The sequence below is a fragment of the Callospermophilus lateralis genome, chromosome 3 (assembly GCF_048772815.1).
Source record: "Callospermophilus lateralis isolate mCalLat2 chromosome 3, mCalLat2.hap1, whole genome shotgun sequence".
NCBI classification, from domain to species: domain Eukaryota; kingdom Metazoa; phylum Chordata; class Mammalia; order Rodentia; family Sciuridae; genus Callospermophilus; species Callospermophilus lateralis.
In genome coordinates this window covers 173070256-173089053 of record NC_135307.1, presented here as the reverse complement: position 1 = coordinate 173089053, position 18798 = coordinate 173070256, and the positions used below count along the sequence as shown (strand labels likewise).

Here is an 18798-nt window from a genome sequence, read left to right as displayed (position 1 = left end):
TTTAATCCCTCCCAAGGCCTCTCCCCATGACTCCCCAGAGTCCTTTCAAAGACCTCCAAAGTTCACCAGACACAGTGGCCCACTCCTGTAATCCCAGCAACTCTGGAGGCTGAGACAGGAGGATTGCAAATTTGAGGCCGGCCTCTGCAAATGAGTGAAATCTTGTCTCAAAAAACTAAAAAGGGCTGTGGGTGTGGCTCAGTGGTAAAACACCCCTGGGTTGAATCCCACCCCCATGCCAAAAAACAAACAAACAAAAACAAAAGCCTCCAAAGTTCCAGATCTGAACTTCATCACCTCTCTGGCTGTCTCTTATCCCCCACCATTCCACTAAAACCTCATGGACCTACCTCCTCCTCCCCTCACCCCTCTGTGGACTCCCCCCTCCCCCCTCCCCTCCCCCCTCCCCCCTCCCCCAAATTCTCCCCTTCTAGTGTGTACCATGATTCATTTATTATGTTAATTGTTTCTAGTACCATTCTTTGGTCTGCCCTTACTCTGTCATTTCCCTCCTTTAGAACAGTGTCTAACAAACAGCGAAGACTTAGTAAATGAATGAGTGAGTAGCATGATTGACAGTGGAGAGCTGTGAGGGTGGGTGATGGACAGAAGCCTGTTCAGCGAGGGAGATGAGAGAGTGGACAGGAAGTTGATGGATGGGGTGAGGGACGGTCCTGGGTGAATGACAACATGGGCCGATAAGGGGTGGGCACGTGGGCTGCAGGAAGGGGTGCACTCAGCTCCTGTTCTCGGGCACTTGGCATGGCTGGGCACTGATCGGGTGTTGGAGCCAACTGGGAGGAGCTGCACCTAATGGAGCTGAGGGGGAGATACTCATGAAGAAGCGTTATAAAATATGTCTGTGTTTTCAGCTGCAGTAAGTGTCATGATGGGGAAGAACGTATCGCCATTTGCCCTAGCTGGCGACCTAATGCCGGGTTCACAGAAATCTGACTATTCCAATAACTCAAGACAACGACAAAGAAAGCGGAACACACAGAAGTACCTTTTCAATAATCCAGGGACGGCTCTGCCATGTCCCTGGAAAGAGCGAGTCACTGGAATTCTGTATTCTTATATAGGGGACACACAAGGGGAGGCTGCATGGAACCTTCTATCCCCCAAAGGGCAAAGGGGTAGGATTACAAAGGAACAGGGGAGTGTAGCTCAACCCCCAAAGGTGACGCCTGCACCTGGAGCCACACCTTGTACCCAAGCTGGATGACACCCAAGTCACTAGGAAACTGTAACTGGTCAGCAGGTTCATCCGGGGCAGCTCCTGGTGGCACAGGATGCTCTGGAAGAGGAAAACAGTGGGTAAGTGGTGGGAATCAGCAGGTAGGTGGAGGTGGACAGGACCTGGGCTGGGCTGCCTCACCTACCCGTGCCCACAGGCTGGGGCACCATGCGACATTTCCAGCCCAGAGCCTCTCCACCCACACGGCTCTGTCTTCAGGGACCCTGCCCTCTCTCGCTCTGACTCAGCACATGCCCTGGCCCAGCCCCAGTGGCTCTGCCGCCTCCACATCCAGCGCCCACCCTGCTGGGTCAGTCCTGGGCTACTCAGCAGAGCTCCAAGTTCATGGCAGCCGCTGGGCCATCCTCCGCCTGAGGGTGGGGAGGGGACTGGCAGGAAGGGGAGCAGGGACCACGTGCCTGGGCCTGAGCACTGACCCTCTGAGTTCTAGAAAGAGTGTCTGTGGCCCTACACACCTGTGGTCCCAGCTACTTCAAGTCCCCCCGCAGGAGACTCACAAGCTGGAGGTCAGCTTCAGCAACTTAGCGAGACCCTGCCTCAAAATGAAAAGGGCTGGGGATGCAGCTTAAAGGTAAAGCGTCCTGAGTCTGTGAGGCAGGTATCTGGGACTCAAGCTGGATCAGACACAGCTAAATTGTAACAGTCGGGAGACGGAATTGGAGTTCAGAGTATGGATCCGGATGGGAAAAGGTGGTGTCAGGTCAGTGACCAAGTCAGCGCTGAGTGGGGCCGGAGTCAGCGGCTAGCATGGCTGACCAAGGGCATGATCAGGGCTCAGACTGTGTCCAAGTTTTCAGGTCCAAGGATAGTCCAAGCCCAGTGTCAGGCAACAGGGCTCAGCCTATGAGCACAGGCTCATAGGATCAGGGCTCAGTGTCCAGGACACTGACCTAGTCACCTCTCTGTAGATGGAGCTGCCTCTGGATCCCCTGAGGGGCACCTTCCCGCTGTCCAGAAGCCTATGCACTGCCAACACCCCTCAAACCCTCCCCCATCCCTAGGTCCTCCCCAGGGCACTCCCTGAGTGCCAGGCCTGGCTCGGTGTCCGCAGGACCCAGGCTGGCAGCGAGGGGAGCAGGTGGGGGAGGGCTGGGGCAGGGCTCCCGTGGGATCCAGGACGTGCCTTGCGCAAGGTTTTCTGATGCAACGGGCTGGACACACTGCCCACCCCGCCTCCCGCTTTTCTCAGAAAGGGAAGGGCTGGGCAGAGGCCTGGGCTGAACACAAATAATTCTCTTCCTTCCCGGCCTCGGAAAGCTCCAGACCCGCAGCCGCAGGAAGGAAGGCGGGGCAGGGGTCGGATGACTCAGCAAGGGGGCGGGATTGGGAGCCCCCCCCTCCCAGCTGGAAGGCAAGGAAGAGAAGAAGATCGCCCAAGAAGTTTGAAGATCCCCAGCCCCCACCGCACCCCCACCTCCAGCCCCCCCCCCACCAAGGCAGTAATTATTTGGCTGAGCCCAGGGAGGGACTTGGTAGCTGCTCAAGACCCCCGACCCTCACAGAACCAGGACTGTCCTGTTGCTCTCTTCCGGCTCCCCCACCCAGGGGCGGGGAGGACCCTTCACCCTGAGCTTCCCCTGGACCCTTCCCTCGGTCTCACTGAGGCTCTTGAAATAGTGGATCAATGTGAGCTTTGGAACCACACCAACCTGGGCTCAAACACCGTCCACTTTCTGTGTGACCCTGGGCAGGTGACTTCTCTCTGACTGATCACTTGTGCAAGTCATGAATCCATCCCCAGTGGGCAGGGCTGTGGGCGGGATTATGTGAGGAAGTGCCAGAGGGGATGTGCCCGGAGAGGTGCCCACTTCTCTGGCTGTGTGTGGGGAGATCAGTGGCGCAGCCTGGACCCCCAGGAAAAGAGTCATTAATGGAGCGCTCAATGAACTTGAGCCCTCAAGTTCAACGCCAGGAACCCTTCTAGGTGTAACAGTGGTCACCCTTCACCTTCTGAATGCTCTAAGGTTTATTTATTTATTTAGGTTTATTTATTGCTTAATGCTCTAAGGTTTATTTATTTATTTAGGTACCAGGGATTGAACTCAGGGACACTTGCCCACTGAGCCACCTCCCCAGCCCTATATTGTTTTTTATTTAGAGTCTCACTGAATTGCTTAGCACCTCCCTTTGTCTGAGGCTGGCTTTGAACTCACGATCCTCCTGTCTCAGCCTCCTGATCTAAGGTTTATTTATTTATTTTTTAAAAAATCCTTATTTCATTTTTTATGTGGTGCTGAGAATCGTACCCAGTGCCTCACGCATGCTAGGCGTTCTACCACTTGAGCCACATCCCCAGCCCTTATTTATTTTTTAAATGTTTTTTTTCTCTCTCTCTTCTTCCCCCTCTCCCTCCCTAACAAGATTAAGAAAAAGATTTATTGCTTTGCCAGCAAAGGAGAAACACAGGGGACTCCTGTGTAGCTTTCGGTTACAAAGGCACTATGTGAGTAGCTATGTGACTTGGCAGTGTCACACAACAAGGACAGGTGCCCCAAGGCAGCAGACTAGAAATCACATGAGTTTTGAGCCAGAGAGACGGATTCTGGATTCCACTGGTCCCTTCTCCATAAGACAAGATTAGGGAGGCAGTGTTCTCTCTTCTTCCCCCAGTTAACTCCCCAACACACCCACTACTGGAAGGCGATGCCTGCTGAGGATCTGGGCAGAGAATATCTCTCAAATTAACAAGTGAACCCTAACACGCCATCAGGGTTCCCTGGCACCCGCTACTGGAATGTAGTCCTTGAAAAATTCCTTTAAAACCTCCCTGTCCCTCCTGATGGAAAGAGGCACAGCCATTGGGACAGGAGTCCCCTGTGTTTCTCCTTTGCTGGCAAAGCAATAAATCTTTTTCTTTTTTCTTAAAACCTGGCCTCATTATTAAATTGGCATTGATTGGCATTAGGGGCAGGGACCCAGCTTTCGGTTACAAAGGCACTATGTGAGTAGCTATGTGACTTGGCAGTGTCACACAACAAGGACAGGTGCCCCAAGGCAGCAGACTAGAAATCACGTGAGTTTTGAGCCAGAGAGACGGATTCTGGATTCCACTGGTCCCTTCCCCATAAGACAAGGATGTCACTTCCTGAGCCTGGCTTCTTCTTGTCTCCAGGGATGGAAGCACCAACTTCGTGGGGAGGGTTGAGGACAACGCGACGACGTGACCATGTGAGGCCCCACAGGGCCATGCTCCACCCACAGGCACAAGACCCCTTCCCCCTGAAGAAATCCCGGCTGCCCTGGGGTCGCGCCTTTCCCGACCCAGCCCGTGTCAGCCTGATGATGAAGGACTTCTGCAAAGCCCCTGGTGACTGCAGAGCAGCGGGAGTGCCCCGTCTCCTAGCTAAGGGCTCCCCAAGAGGAGCACCGGCCGGAGGCGCGACTCTTGAATCACCCACCATTGTCCCCAAATTGACTGGCCCCACTCCGGTAACACATCTGTGTTATCAGCTCCAGGTTTTCTCTTTAACCAGCCCCGCCCCTCCCCCCTTCTTCTTCTCCACTGGGGGCTGAGCCCAGGGGCCCTCAACCCGGGAGCCCCAGCCCAGCCCTGTTTATTTTTATTTGAGGCAGGTTCTCACTAAATTGCTGAGGCTGGCTTGGAACTTGCCATCCTCCTGCCTCAGGTTCCCAAATCAATGGGATTACAGGTTTGAGATTGTTAAATGGAAGTTTTAAATCATTGACCTCACATGGAAAACTAACATTTGCCATAAAAAAGAAGTCACCAGGGCTGGGGGTGCGGCTCAAGCAGTAGCGTGCTCGCCTGGCATCACCATAGTGAGACCCTGTCTCAAAATTGAAAATAAAAAGGGCTGTGGATGGGTCTCAGTGGTTAAGCCACTGGGTTAAATATCATTTTTTTTAAAATCTGTTGAGATAATAATATGTTGAACATATTAGATTAAAGTAAGGGTTTTTTAAACTTTTTTTTGAGATGCTGGGGATTGAATCAAGGGCTTATTTTCTTTTTTAAAATATTTTTATGTATTTTTTGTTGTAGATGAACACACAGTATATTTATTTATTTTTATGTGGTGCTGAGGATTGAACTCAGTGCCTCATGCATGCCACATGAGCGCTTTACCACTGAGCTACAGCCTCAGCCCCTGAACCAGGGCTTATGTATGCCAGGCAGGTTCTCCACCACTGAGCTAGATCCCCAGCTTAAGCAGATTACATTAAATAGATAGTTAAAATTTCTCTTTCCTCTCCTTCTCTCCCTCTGCAGTGTTGGGATGAACTCCAGGGCCTTATGCCTGCCGGGCACCTGCTCTACCCCTGGGCTACATCCCTGGCCCCTAACATGATTCGTTTCTTATTACTTATCTTCAATGTACCACTAAAAAAATTAAAGTTACATAAGCAGCTTGGATTTTGCTTCTTTTAGGAAATCCTGGTGTAGAAAATTTGGATTTGACAGCTGTAGCTGAGACAGGCCCTCTTGGGGGCTGCCGTGCTCCCGCGAGGTGGTATTCCAGTGACCACAAATTCATGTGGAGTTGCAAAGATTCTGAAATTTCCCAGCACAGTGTGGGCAGTGGCATCAGCTACCCCAGATTCAAATCTCAATACTGCCAAGCTGGGTAAGCCCCTGACCTTGACTCCTCTGGTTTGTAGAATGGAGGTGATAGTCCCCATTTCACAGCTCCTGAAGTGACTCACATTCCTGCCCCAGGCCCATTGCACTTGCTGTTGTATGTTTCTCTCTCACATCTTTGCACCACTCATCCCTGTTTTTCCTTAAAAATCTTAAACATTACCTTTCTGATGAGCCCTACTGAAAATAGCAACTCTCAGTCATGATAGAGAATAAATCTATCCAATTTTATTTTTTTCTTTCATGTCAAAAAAAAAAAAATCCATAGTGGAGCTGGGGGTGTTGCTCAGTGGTAGAATGCTTGCCTAACACTCACATGACCCTGGATTCAATCCACGGCAACACACACACACACACACACACACACACACATGTTCTACTTTTATAACTTTTTAAAAATGATCTTGGTTATTGATTTTATGTTTTTGGTAGTGATTTATCTCCCTATTGTTTATAAGATCTGTGAGGGTAGAGATGGTCACTGTGGTCACCCTCAGGCCGCAGCATTTAGGACAGAGCCTAACATAGCACACAACAAAGTTAGGAATGTCCAAATGAACCAAGCTGGCTTCAGAGCAGGGCTTGAAGAAGTGCTTGCCTTCTCTGGCCTCTGACAGCTGTGGAATCTTGCCAGTCTTGGAGTTCTGGTGTAGAAAATAAGTTCACTCACTCGTCCCCAGCAGGGAACCCCTGGGGTTAAATGAGATCCCAGAATCCCTGGTATGCCCAGAGAGCTCTGAGGCACAAATGAGCTGGTCTGGTCCCTGGGGTCTGGAGCCCGGGAAACAAAATGACTCTGTCCTACCTCCTGTGCAACTTTGCCTGGAGGAAGTACTCTTCCATACAGGTGAGCTCAGGTATCAAGATCTAAAAGGAATTTCCAAGAAAGGCACTGGATCCCTGGGGCTCAGGGACTTTCCACCAACAGCTAAGGCCTGGGGGGCAAGCTCTGTTTTGGGTCCCTTCTCCTTGTGAGTCTCCATTGTTTCTGCTCTATTTATTGAGCACCTACAATGTGCCACACACTGTTCTACACGTTTTATGTGCATGAAGTTATTAGTCCTCAGGAAAACCCTATGAAGTGAATTCTGAGTCCATTTTTCTTTTTTTTTTTTTTTTTGCAGAAGGAAACTGAGGCAGGGTTTTAAGTGACTTTTCTTTGTGGCATGCTGGGTAGGAGCAGAGATGGCATGCACACTTAGGTGGGATGGCTCTAGGGCGCTTCCTCTAACCACTGGGCTGGGCTGCTTCTATCTAATGTATGCTGGGAGGCTCAGCCGGCCCCAGACCTCTCCAGGACAGGCCACTGGTTCCTTTGAGCCCAGAGTCAGTCACTTCTCAACACGGTAGTCTTCTTAACGCTTGGGGTGTGGGTGTGGGTGGGAATGGTTTGTAACAGGAGAAGCAAGCGGGAGCCCCCCTGTAATCCTAGATACTCCGGAGGCTGAGGCAGTAGGGTGACAAGTGTAAGGGCACCTGGGCCACTTGGCCAAACTCTCTCAAAGGAAAAAGGCCGGGCACGCAGCTCCGCGGTGGAGGGTTTGCCTAGCGTGCACGGCGCCCTGGGTTCTATCCCAAAAACTGAGAGAGGGGACGGGCCCGGGGAGCGAGCGCGAGAGAGGCGCATCGGGCCACAGTGACGACCTCGCGGCTGGCTCTTTTCTCTCTTCGCATCACCCCGGGAAGGCAGGATGATCTTGGAAACGGGGAGGAGGTCGCTGGGGAAAGCAAAACATTTCCCTAAGGTGACAGGAGTCTGCACCCCAAAACTCCACGGCCGGAGAGAGTTGAGCCCAGACACCCCGAGTGGGCCAGCCAAGGGAGAGGGACCCAGGAACTGTGGGACGACCGGAGGGAGGGGCCGGGGCGGAGCGCTGGGGCGGCGACCCGGGAGGCGGGGCGCGGGGATGGTGCAATTCGGCGCCGGAGGGCATCAGACGCCGGCGGATTAGCCCAGGTTTACATCACCCGGCGGCCGGGGAGCGGGACGCGGCGCCGGTGTCCACCGCACACTCGCGGCGGGAGCAGCGGAGGCTCGGCACACATCGTCTGCTAGTGGCGGGGGCGCGAGCTGGACCCGGGCCCCGAGATCGGCCGCAGCGGAGCGAGCTGCGCTCCCCCTGCGGGTGCCCTGGCGACCCTGAGTACCCGAGGCGCCAGGACCCGTGCGGGGCTCCAGGACAAGGTACTCGGCAGGTCGCGGCCGGAAAGACTCGGCGGGCGGGAGGGGGCGGCCAGGGCGGAGACAGAGGGTGCGTACGGAGCCCCCGCGCCAAGCACCCACTACGCTCCACTTTGGTCACACTCCGCCGTCGGGGGTCCCGCCGGGTCTCAGGTGTTCCCCCGGGCAGGGCGTGGGGTCCGCGCGAGTGTGACCGAGCCCGACTGGCGCGATGGTGCGCACCGACAGGGCGTGGCAGCTGTGTCCCCTGTGTCCAGGACTGAGGTGACGGCTGTCACTTGAGAGAGGGTTGGGCGGTAGTCTGGGCGTGTTTAGGCGAGGGGCGTGTGTGCGGGACCTGTAGGGGGCGCTGGGGGGCCGTGGAGGGTCTGGGTGGGTATTAGTGGGGTGTGCGTGAGCCTGCAGGGGTCTCGGTGAGGATCTCGCGCTTTGGGTTGTGTTGACAGTGGGACCTGTGGGAGGGTTGGCTGTGCCGAGGACGCCGTCGGGCAGCCGGGGAGCTGGCAGTGGACGCGAGCGGGTGCAGAGAGCGCAGGCGGGGACGCGCGGGCTGCCCTGGGCACGTGCGCCTGAACCGCTGCGACCGCGTGGGCTGCACGTGCGGACTCGGGTGTGGGGTCGAAGGCCCAGGTCCGCCGGGCAGAATCCCTGGGGCCCACACTCCCTCCCTTTGCCTCGTCCTTTCCCTGTCACCGACCTGCCCTCAATTTCCGCGGAGCCTTTTGATCCCAAATGTCCGCCTCCAGCAGCTTCCGCTCCCAAGGGCGGGGCCTGGCTGGGACAGCGGCGCAGGGCGAGGTCGCAGACTGCCCTAGGGCTGTATGTACTTGCTTGCCCTCTTCCATGTGGAAGGCCAGGTGTGTGTCCCCATCTGCCCTGGATTCTGTGTGCTGTGCCTGGCTGGGTTGGGAGAAGGGGATGTGTGTGAGATTGAACTCCAAGGCCTCTGAGCCACACTCATCTCTTTTTATTTGGTGTCAGGGTCTAGAATACTGCTTAGGGCCATGTTCAGTTGCTGAGGCTGCCTGTGAACTCTCCATCCTCCCGCCTCAGCCTCAGGAGCCACTGGGATTCCAGGCGTGCACCCTGCTGCCTTACTGGGAGACATGTTTCTGAGGGGTGTGAGCACCTGTGGACCCTGGGTGGTGTGGCGGGTATTTGGTGTGACCTGCCCTCCCTCTCCCTGACCAGTTGTGGCAGGGAACCCCAGGAGGTAGGAGGGGCCTTCCTTCTGCAGGGGAGGCTCTGGTCCTGCAGTGTGGCCTGCAGACTTCTTGCTCATTTGTGGACTTGGATAACCCATCTGTCCAGCACAGCTTGGCTTGGCCCACCCAGCTCTGAGGTGGGGAGGATTCAGGGATCCACTAAGGTGGCCTGAGGATACTATATGCCCACCACCAGAGCCACTGCCGGCCAACAGGGAACCCAGCATTTGAACAGCCAGGCATCTTCTTGTTTGACAATCAGAACAATCTTGTGACATAAGGAGAGTAGCTCTGGCCTCACACTGGGGAGATCTCTTAAGATCCACGTGGGTGGCACTTAAAACGTTCAGCCATGAGTAATAATAATAGTGATGCAACTATAGTAGTGACCATTTTAACATCTATGTTGCAACAGTTGCATACTACTGTGGACCTTCCTTCCTTCCTTCCTTCCCTCCCTCCCTCCCTCCCTCCCTCCCTCCCTCCCTCCCTCCCTCCTTCCTTCCTTCCTTCCTTCCTTCCTTCCTTCCTTCCTTCTCTGGCTAGCCTTGAACTTGAACTTGGATCCTTCTGCCTTAGCCTCTGAGTAGCTGAGATTGCAGCCACAGGGCTCAGCTATATTTTTTTCTTCTTATTTCATCCTTGCAATAACCCTTTGAGATTTTCTTCTCATTCCCATAGTACAGGAACTGAAGCACAGAAAGGTTGAGGAACTTACCCAGGGCTACCCAGCCAGAAAAGGCCTGAGCCAGAATTAGAACCTAGGAATATCTGACTACACCTTACCCCCATGTACACTTATTGCCTACTTAAACACTTTTTATTTTTATTTTTTTTTAATAAGATGCCCAGGGTCAAACCTAGGGCCTCATGCACTTTGGGCGAGGGCTTTACCTCTGAGCTGCGCTCCGGTCCCTTGTAGGTTACATTGTTAGCAAGTCAGGATGATGGCCTTTTACTGGACAAGGGGGCTCCTCCCCTCCGGAGGCTGCCCTTGCATTTGGGAGCCACATGAAGAGGGCAGCCTGTCTGAAGCTCCCTGCAGGTGCCACTTTGACTGTTGGGAGGTCCCTAAGGGGCTGAGGTGTCTCCGTCTCTAACCCTCATGCCTCCTTGGCCTGGAACCTGAGTGTGTGACACTGGAGAAACTGTCCCTCCTCCACATGCCGTTGCCCATCCTCCACCGACAGGCATCGTCACACTGCTGCCCTCCATCCAGAAGCTGCATCTGCCTGTGGCCCCGTCTGTGGACATGTGTCCAGCGATGCCAGGAGCTCTGGGGCATCAGGGAAGAGTACTCGCAGCTCCCCCAGGGAGAAAGAACGACATTGTTTTGAAACAGAAGCAATAAGTGATGCAGAATCTTCATTAAAAATATGGAGCCGGGGCTGAGGTTATGGCTCAGCAGTAGAGCTCCCGCCTCACATGTGCAAGGCCCTGGGTTCGATCCTCAGCACCACATAAAAATAAATAAAAAATTTATTGAGTACAACTACAAAAATAACTAAATAAATATTTTTTAAAAAATTTAAAAAATAGAAATATGGAGCCAGTGTGGTAGCGCATGCCTGGAACCCCAGCAACTCGGATCCCAAATTCAAGGCCAGCCTCGGCAACTAAGTGAGGCCCTGTCTCAAAATAAAAAATAACCTAAAATAAAATAAAAATGTTGAAATTGAAAGTTCCGTTGACTTTCTACCAAAACTGCTTTCCCTCTAGGCCATGCAGGTAGGTGGCCAGGAGTTACTGTGGCCAGTGTGCATATAATCTTTTCCTGTGTGCATATAAATGTGAAGGTATTTTGTCTTATATGCTGGTGGTATTTTTTTTTTTTTTTTTTTTTACCGTAAATAGGATCATCTCCGGGCACTGTTCTGCAGCTGACTTTGTTCATGTAGGTTCACTGTGCAGCATGTGCCCACATGTTCATTCACTGTCCTCCCTCCTTTCCGTCATAGATAATAGATGTTATAAGATTTGAGGAACAGAACCCTGCAATCTCTACCTCCCTCTCCCCAGCTGCCAATTCCATCTCTCAACTCAGCTTTTTTTTTTTTTTAAACTTCCTTTTTGTGCGGGGGTGGGCTGCCGGAGATTGAACCCAGGGGTGGTCTACCGTTGAGCTACATCCCCATCCCCTTTTTAATTTTTTATTTTGAGACAGGGTCTCCCTAAGTTATTGAGGTTGGCCTCAAACTTGTGATCCTCCTGCCTCAGCCTCCTGAGTCACTGGGATTGTGGGTGTGCACTGCTGCACCCACTTACTGTACTTTTTTTTTTTTTTTTTTTTTTTTGGCACTAGAGATTGAACCCAGGGATGCTTTACCATTGTGCTACATCCCCAGTCCTTTGTATTTTTCATTTTGAGATAGGGTCTTGCTAAGTTGTTGAGGCTGGCCTTGAACTTGGGATCCTTCTGCCTCAGCTTCCCCAGTTGCTGGAATTACAGGTGTGTGCCCCTATGCTGTTTTTATATATTATTTTTTAATATAAGAGCACTGTATATATACGATTCTGTGTATTTTTTTCCCTCTTAATATATGATCAATAAACATCAGCCTGTTAAGTGTTTGTTGGTTCTTCTTTAGAGTTATATAGTATTCTACCACACGGCTGGCCTGGCCTGTGTTAGCCGTCCACTACAGCAATTTGGGAGTTCTTGTATCTTTTGCTACTAGACACAGGCTCTGATGGACTGCCTTTCACACATTTCATGTTTTGGTGGCAGTATAGCTGGAGGATAAACTACCAGAAGGAGGCCCCCAGGCAAAGGTGGCTGCTATTGTGATTTTAATGCGCCCTGCCCCCCAGCAGGGGAAGAAAGGGGCCGCCAGCACCTCTCCCTTGCTCTCCTCCCTTCTTTCTAGATGCCAGCTGCTCCCCTGGCTGCTCCCGCAGGCTCCCACTCTAGGAAGAATCCACTGGAGCCGAAGGATGACCCAGACGCGGAGTGTCCCATCCCGAAGCGAGCTCGAAGCGAGTCCCAGACCTTGCCACCGCCCTGCCTGCGGCCCCCGAGCCCACCCCCTGCTCCGGACCGAGCTCCCGCGGTGGCTCCTGCCTCCAGGCTTGGGCCATATGTCCTCCTGCAGCCCGAGGAGGGCGGGCGAACCTACCGGGCCCTGCACTGCCCCACGGGCACCGAGCACACCTGCAAGGTATGTTGGGAGCCTGGGGAGGTTCCCGGCTCCTCGCCAGAGTGCAGAGGCCCCAGAACCTTTGTGGAGGTTCTTTGTGGAGGCAGCCAGTGAATCCCTGGCTGGGGATTAGTTGTGTGCCCTTTTTTTTTGGGGGGGAGGGTACCAGGGATTGAACTCGGGGCACTTGACCACTGAGCCACATCCCCAGCCCTATTTTGTATTTTATTTAGACAAAGGGTCTCACTGAGTTGCTTAGGGTCTTGCTAAGTTGCTGAGGCTGGATTTGAACTTGCCATCATCCTGTATTAGCTTCCCGGGCCGCTGGGATGACAGGTGTGCACCACCAAGCCAGTTTAGCTGTGTGGCTTCTAACAAGTCACTTCCTTTATCTGAAGCTCAATTTTACCATCCATAAAATTGAACACAGCTTTCAGATATATGTTCAGTGCCCATAAACTCCTAAAACATTTGCCAACAGCCTGGCCACTCTCACCGCTTGCCCGCCATCCTTTCCAGCCACACTGACCTCTAGCTGAGTTTCTAGAGCCCGTCTGCTCTAACTGCCTCAGGGCCTTTGCACTGCTAGTGCCCCTGACCTGAGAAGCTTCTCCCAAGGGAATTCTTAAATCATTCAGGTGCCCAGAGTTCCTTCTGGGTCATGCTGTTTAAAATGGGCCAGCTTCCAAAATACTGTTTCTTCCAGGATCTTTCTGGGCTAGAAGCACTCAGCAGTACTTGAGTTTGCTGACTTTTTTTGCACTGTCTGCTTCCTGTGTTGGACTGTGGGCACCAGAGAGCAAGGGCGGTGGCTGTCAGTCATTTGGCTCCCCAGTGGCTGGCCCAGATACAAACTGATTGGCTGAGTGAAAGGGTGCCAGGCAGTGGCTCTGAGGATGACGAGCATAAACTGCCCTTTGCTCTTCTGGCTTTCTCCTGCTGTAAGACTTTTCTGATTAGTTGGGGTTTTTTTTTTTTTGTTGTTGTTTGTTTGTTTGTTTTAAATTTTTATAATTTGGCACTGGGGACTGAACCCAGGGGTACTTTAACACTGAGCTACATTCCCAGACCTTTTTATTTTGTATTTTGAGACAGGGTGTCACTAAATTGTTCAGGTCCTCCTTTAGTTGCTGAGACTGGCCTCGAATTTGTGATCCTCCTGCCTCAGCCTCCCAACTCACTGGGACTACAGACGTGCACAACTGCACCCAGCTGGCTCACCTGTTAATTTTCAATTTTCTGAAGTTGAAGGCCCTACAGGGTAGCAGTTAAGGGCAGATGAAGGAGCCCATAAGTTTAAGACCCGGCTGGGCCATGGCTTCTCAGGTTTCTTAACTGTAAAGGGGGGTGTGGGGGGGGTGACCCTTCTTATGGGGCTTTCGCGGGCCTTGAGGGACTTGGAAAGTGGTCATGGTGGACGCACAGGAGTGTCTAAGGGTTGGCGGGCCTGTTCACAGGCCACCCTGCCCTTCGGGACGGCTGCTCACGCGGTCCCCGCCTGCAGGTGTACCCGGCCTGTGACTCCCGCGCCGTGTTGGAGCCCTACGCGCGGCTGCCCCGCCACGAGCACGTGGCCCGGCCCACCGAGGTCCTGGTGGGCACCCGGCACCTCTACGTCTTTTTCACCCGGACCCACGGGGACATGCACAGCCTGGTTCGCAGCCGCCGACGAGTCCCTGAGCCTGAAGCCGCTGCGCTGTTCCGTCAGATGGCCGCCGCCGTGGCGCACTGCCACCAGCAGGGGCTGGTCCTGCGGGATCTCAAACTGCGACGCTTCGTCTTCACCAACCGCGAGAGGTGAGTGCGGCTGAGGAGCCCCCGAGACAGACCTAAGAGGTGGCCCCTGCTGCAGGAAACGAGGCCCAGGCTGGCGCCGGGGCTCACGCTTGGGATCCGGAGGCTGAGACCGGAGGATCTTGAATCTTAAGCCAGCCTCAGCCACGCGGAGGCGCTAAGCGACTCAGTGAGACCTGTCTCTGAATAAACTACAAAATAGGACTGGGGATGTGGCTCAGGGGTGGAGTGCCCCCAAATTCAATCCACGGTACCCAAACCCCCACCACCAAAAAAAGAAAGAAAGAAAGAAAGAAACGAAGATCTAGAAGGCAGAGTAACTTAAGCAAGAAGCGGAGAAACTCAGAGCTGGCAGCATAATTTGATACAACATGCACGTATTTGGTTAGCATGTGCGAGGCCCTGGGGCTTATTTTATTTTATTTTATTTTTGGTACCACGGATTGAACTCAGGGATGCTTAACCAGTGAGCCACATCCCCAGACCATTTTTTATATTTTTTATTTTGAGACAAGGTCTGGCTAAATTGCTTAGGGCCCACTAAGTTGGTGACTTTGACCTCCTGCCTGTAATCCCAGAGTCGCTTCTACATTCCCCCGGCTTCCTTCCACATTTTGTATCAGAGCAGCATGCCTTTGAGTAAAAGTTGAATGTAAAATTATTTTGATTTTAAACTGGTACGTAACTTGGTCAGCGCAGCGACCCCAGACCTTCAGGAGGAAAGTGCTCCTTCTCTTTTGAAGACAGTAGTTCAAGAATAGCTAACAGCTGGCTGCTGTGGCGCACACCTGTCATTCCAGGTACTCGGGAGGCTGAGGCAAGAGGATTGCAAGCCTCATGCGTTTAGCAGAGCCCTCTCTCAGAATAAAATAACAATAACAGTGGCAGAGTGCCCCTGGATCCAATTTCAATGCCCAGTACTTCAAAAAGAGAAAAAGGAAAAAAAAGAATAGTTAGCAGAAGAGGGTCTGAGGATCCAGAGAGACGATTCTGCCTTTTCACCTGTTTTTGTTTGCACTGGAGTATTGCCTTCACTTGCACAAGCCTTTCTTTCTTTATCTATAAAATGGGCCAATAATGCTGACCCTGCCCCACCCCCAGGCTGCAAGTCATAGGAGGTCAGCTTTTTGTGAACTCTCTGGAGGCCACCAGGAAGTGGACCATAAGGAAGATGAGTTGCAGTGGTCATTGAATAATTGTTATTGAAGCCTTTCGGGGGCTGGGGGCATGTGGCTCAGTGGTAAAGCGCTCGCCTAGCACATATGAGGACCTGGGTTCGATCCTCAGCACCACATAAAAATAAAGGTATTGTGTTCAACTAAGCTATATATAGCCATTTGGAGTGCCCTGTAGGAGCTGTTTAAAGTAGAAATTTCGAGGCGGGGGGATGGTTCCGCGGTAGAGAGCCTGGCGAACATCAGCAAGGCCTCGGTTCAATCCTCAGCACTGCCCAAACCAAAGTAAAGTACAAGCTGCAAATGGCGGGCCAACATTTTAAACACTGGGACTTTTTTATTAAAATATGATTTCTGGGGCTGGGGATGTGGCTTGCAGCAGAATATCTGGGGGGTGACGAATGACTTGCGTAGATTGATGCAGCAGGAATAGGAGCCGTTTATTGTAGGATCTGAGCGATATTTATTCATTTTACACAGCTTATCTAATTAGCATAAAGTAGATACAGCAGTCAACCAATAAGGAATCTCCACGTTTAATGGCTCACTTTTGTTACTTTACAAACCACTCCCTCTGGCATTTTGCCAGGCACCATACAGACTTGTTTACAGACTCTAACATTTCTTGGCAAAATACCAGATGCCATCCTGACTTGTTTACAGACCTTAACAGTGGCTCAGTGAGGAGCGCTTGACCAGCATGCAGGAGGCCTGGGTTTGATTGCTAGTGCTGCCCATGCCCTTGCCAAAAAGATTTCTGGCTGCTTTGGGGGGAAAATGGGAATATCTTGAGGGTTTGGAAGCCTGGATCCTAGTGGGGGTGAGCCAGAACTCCCATCCCGGCCTTAGCCTGGAGCTCTGACACGGTGTCATCTTTACAGATTGTAGCCACAGTGAAATGAGCTGAGCCAGGAAATGGCTTAGCTCAGGGCCAGTGCACATGGACACTGCAGGCTAGTGTAACTTGGTCATTCCCCTTGGAGGCAGGACCTTGAAGAGATGTTCCATGCACTCCCAGTTTCCTCTCTCTCTCTCTCTCTCTCTCTCTCTCTCTCTCTCTTTCTCTCTCTCTCTCAGTACTGGGGATTGAACTCAGGTGCCCTTTACCACTAAACTACACCCCAGACCCTTTTTTGGGGGGATACTGGGGATTTAACTCAGGGGCACTCGACCACTGAGCCACATCCCATCCCTATTTTGCATTTTATTAAGAGACAGGGTCTCACTGAGTTACTTAGGGTCTCACTAAGTTGCTGAGGCTGGATTTGAACTCTCCATCCTCCTGTATTAGCCTCCCGAGCCACTGGGATGACAGATGGCGCCACCTCACCAGGTTCACTACCAGCCTCTCTATTCTATTTTGAGACAGGGTCTCACTAGGTTGCCCAGGCTGGCCTTGAACTTGCGACCCTTTTCCCTCAGCCTCACTATCATGGGATTGCACCCGGTTGGAATCTTATTTAAATGAAACTGCTCCGTGACCTGGAGAAACACAGGAGCCTAGGCTTCCCCACCTGTGAGATGAGATGAATTGTCCACCCTCCCAGAACGGGCTCTGTCCAATGCCAGCAGATCCCAGGGAAGGGGGTGCCCCTGAAGGCGACACTGTGGATGGTGGCCTGGGGACTCCAGGGGGCTCTAACCCTCTGTCTCCGCCCAGGACGAGGCTGGTGCTGGAGAACCTGGAGGACGCCTGCGTCCTGACGGGGCCCGACGACTCCCTGTGGGACAAGCACGCGTGTCCTGCCTACGTGGGGCCCGAGATCCTGAGCTCGCGGGCGTCCTACTCGGGCAGGGCCGCCGACGTCTGGAGCCTGGGTGTGGCGCTCTTCACCATGCTGGCCGGCCACTACCCCTTCCAGGACACGGAGCCTGCTCTGCTCTTTGGCAAGATCCGCCGCGGGGCCTTTGCCCTGCCCCGGGGCCTCTCCGCGCCCGCGCGCTGCCTGGTGCGCTGCCTGCTCCGCCGGGAGCCCGCTGAGCGGCTCACGGCCCCCGGCATCCTGCTGCACCCCTGGCTACGGGGGGACCCCGTCGCCTCAGCCCCATTCCGCTCCCATCTCTGGGAAGCTGACCAGGTGGTTCCCGATGGGCTGGGGCTGGAGGAGGCTGAGGAGGAGCTGGGAGAAGGGGAGGTGGGTCTGTACGGCTAGGGCCACCGCCGTGGGCTGCCAGCTGCAGACAGTGGATTGAGTTTGGGGGACATCTCCAAACTTTTTCCAACTCTTTGGACTGAGCCAACCCTTAAGTGCCTTCTGGAAGGGAGAAAGGAGGAGGCACGGGCAGGTGTGCTATATGACATGTCCTGCTTGGATGCTCCCTGTTTCTAAGCCCCGTTGATGGTGCTGGGCACTGCACAAAGGGGACAAACCTCCTCGCTTGCAGAGCTGACAAGCTGGCATAGGTCAGTGTCTGCCTGGCACACTTAGTACCAGGGTCAGCCTCCACTTGTACTGGTGCCAGGTCCTCTGTCCCGAGGACGGTCCCTTTTCCAAACAGCCCAGCTACCTTTGTATCTTCTACCTTTCAAGGAAAAGGACGCATCTCCATGCCAAAGGTCCCAGCCTTTGCCCTCAGGACTGCAGAGCCCAGGCCCCCGGCTGGAAACGGTGCTCTAGCTGTTCTGTGCCCCTGATCAAGGCGTTCTCCTTAAGGGGCGCGTGGCATGCTCTGTAATCCCAGCAACTCTGGAGGCTGAGGCAGGAGGATCGCAAGTTTGAGTCCAACCTCGGTAACTGAATGAGACCCTGTCTGAAAATAAAACTTGAAAATGGCTGGGAATGGAGCTTAGTGGTAGAGAATCCCTGGGTCAGTCCCCAGGTCTATAGGAGAAACAAACAAAGGAACAAACACTCTCCTTCCAGGCCTAGGTCAAAGATTTGGGCCCAAAGGACACAAGAATCCCACTCTGAGGCTGGTTCTCATTGGATTTAAGGAGTGCTTGGGAATGGGGTTCCAAGTCTGCTGTCCCCTTAGCCCCTGAGGATCTTTGGGGATCAGGACTACACAGGGTTTGTGTCATGGCCACTTGGAAAGCCTCGGGCCTGTTCTGGGCATACTCAGGGTTCAGGACTGGGTCAATACCATGGATTTGGAACTATGAGTAGCTGTTCTCACCTTGTGCCTAATTAAAAAAAAAAAAAAAAGGACTGTGAAATAATTTTATTTCTCTGGGAGATTTCTTGTACCCTCACAACCATCTCTTACCAGCTCTCCCTGCCTTTAAAACTGTCCTCCACGTGAAAGGCCAGACACGTGGTTGGTGAGGACACACTCCCCACAGCCCAGTGGGTTTTACTGAACACTCTCCGGTCTCTGAGTCCAACCAGCATGAACACCGGCTGGGGGTGTAGCTCTGGTAGAGGTGGATGTGCCTCCCACGCTCAAGGCCCCCATATTTCACCCAAAGCAAGAAGCCAGTGAGTGAGGTGGGCTGGGTTGAGTCGG

The 18798-nt window shown here is 53.1% G+C and overlaps 1 protein-coding gene across 1 annotated transcript; it reads left to right on the top strand.

Moving 5' to 3' along the window:
- The first annotated feature begins 7792 nt into the window (after positions 1-7792).
- Positions 7793-18740, top strand: Trib3 (tribbles pseudokinase 3). Its single transcript, XM_076849012.2, has 4 exons — positions 7793-8043; positions 12113-12403; positions 13887-14179; positions 17012-18740. Exons 2-4 carry the CDS (start codon positions 12113-12115, stop codon positions 17502-17504), a joined length of 1077 nt encoding a protein of 358 aa, XP_076705127.2. The 5' UTR covers positions 7793-8043; the 3' UTR covers positions 17505-18740.
- The last annotated feature ends 58 nt before the right edge of the window (positions 18741-18798 follow it).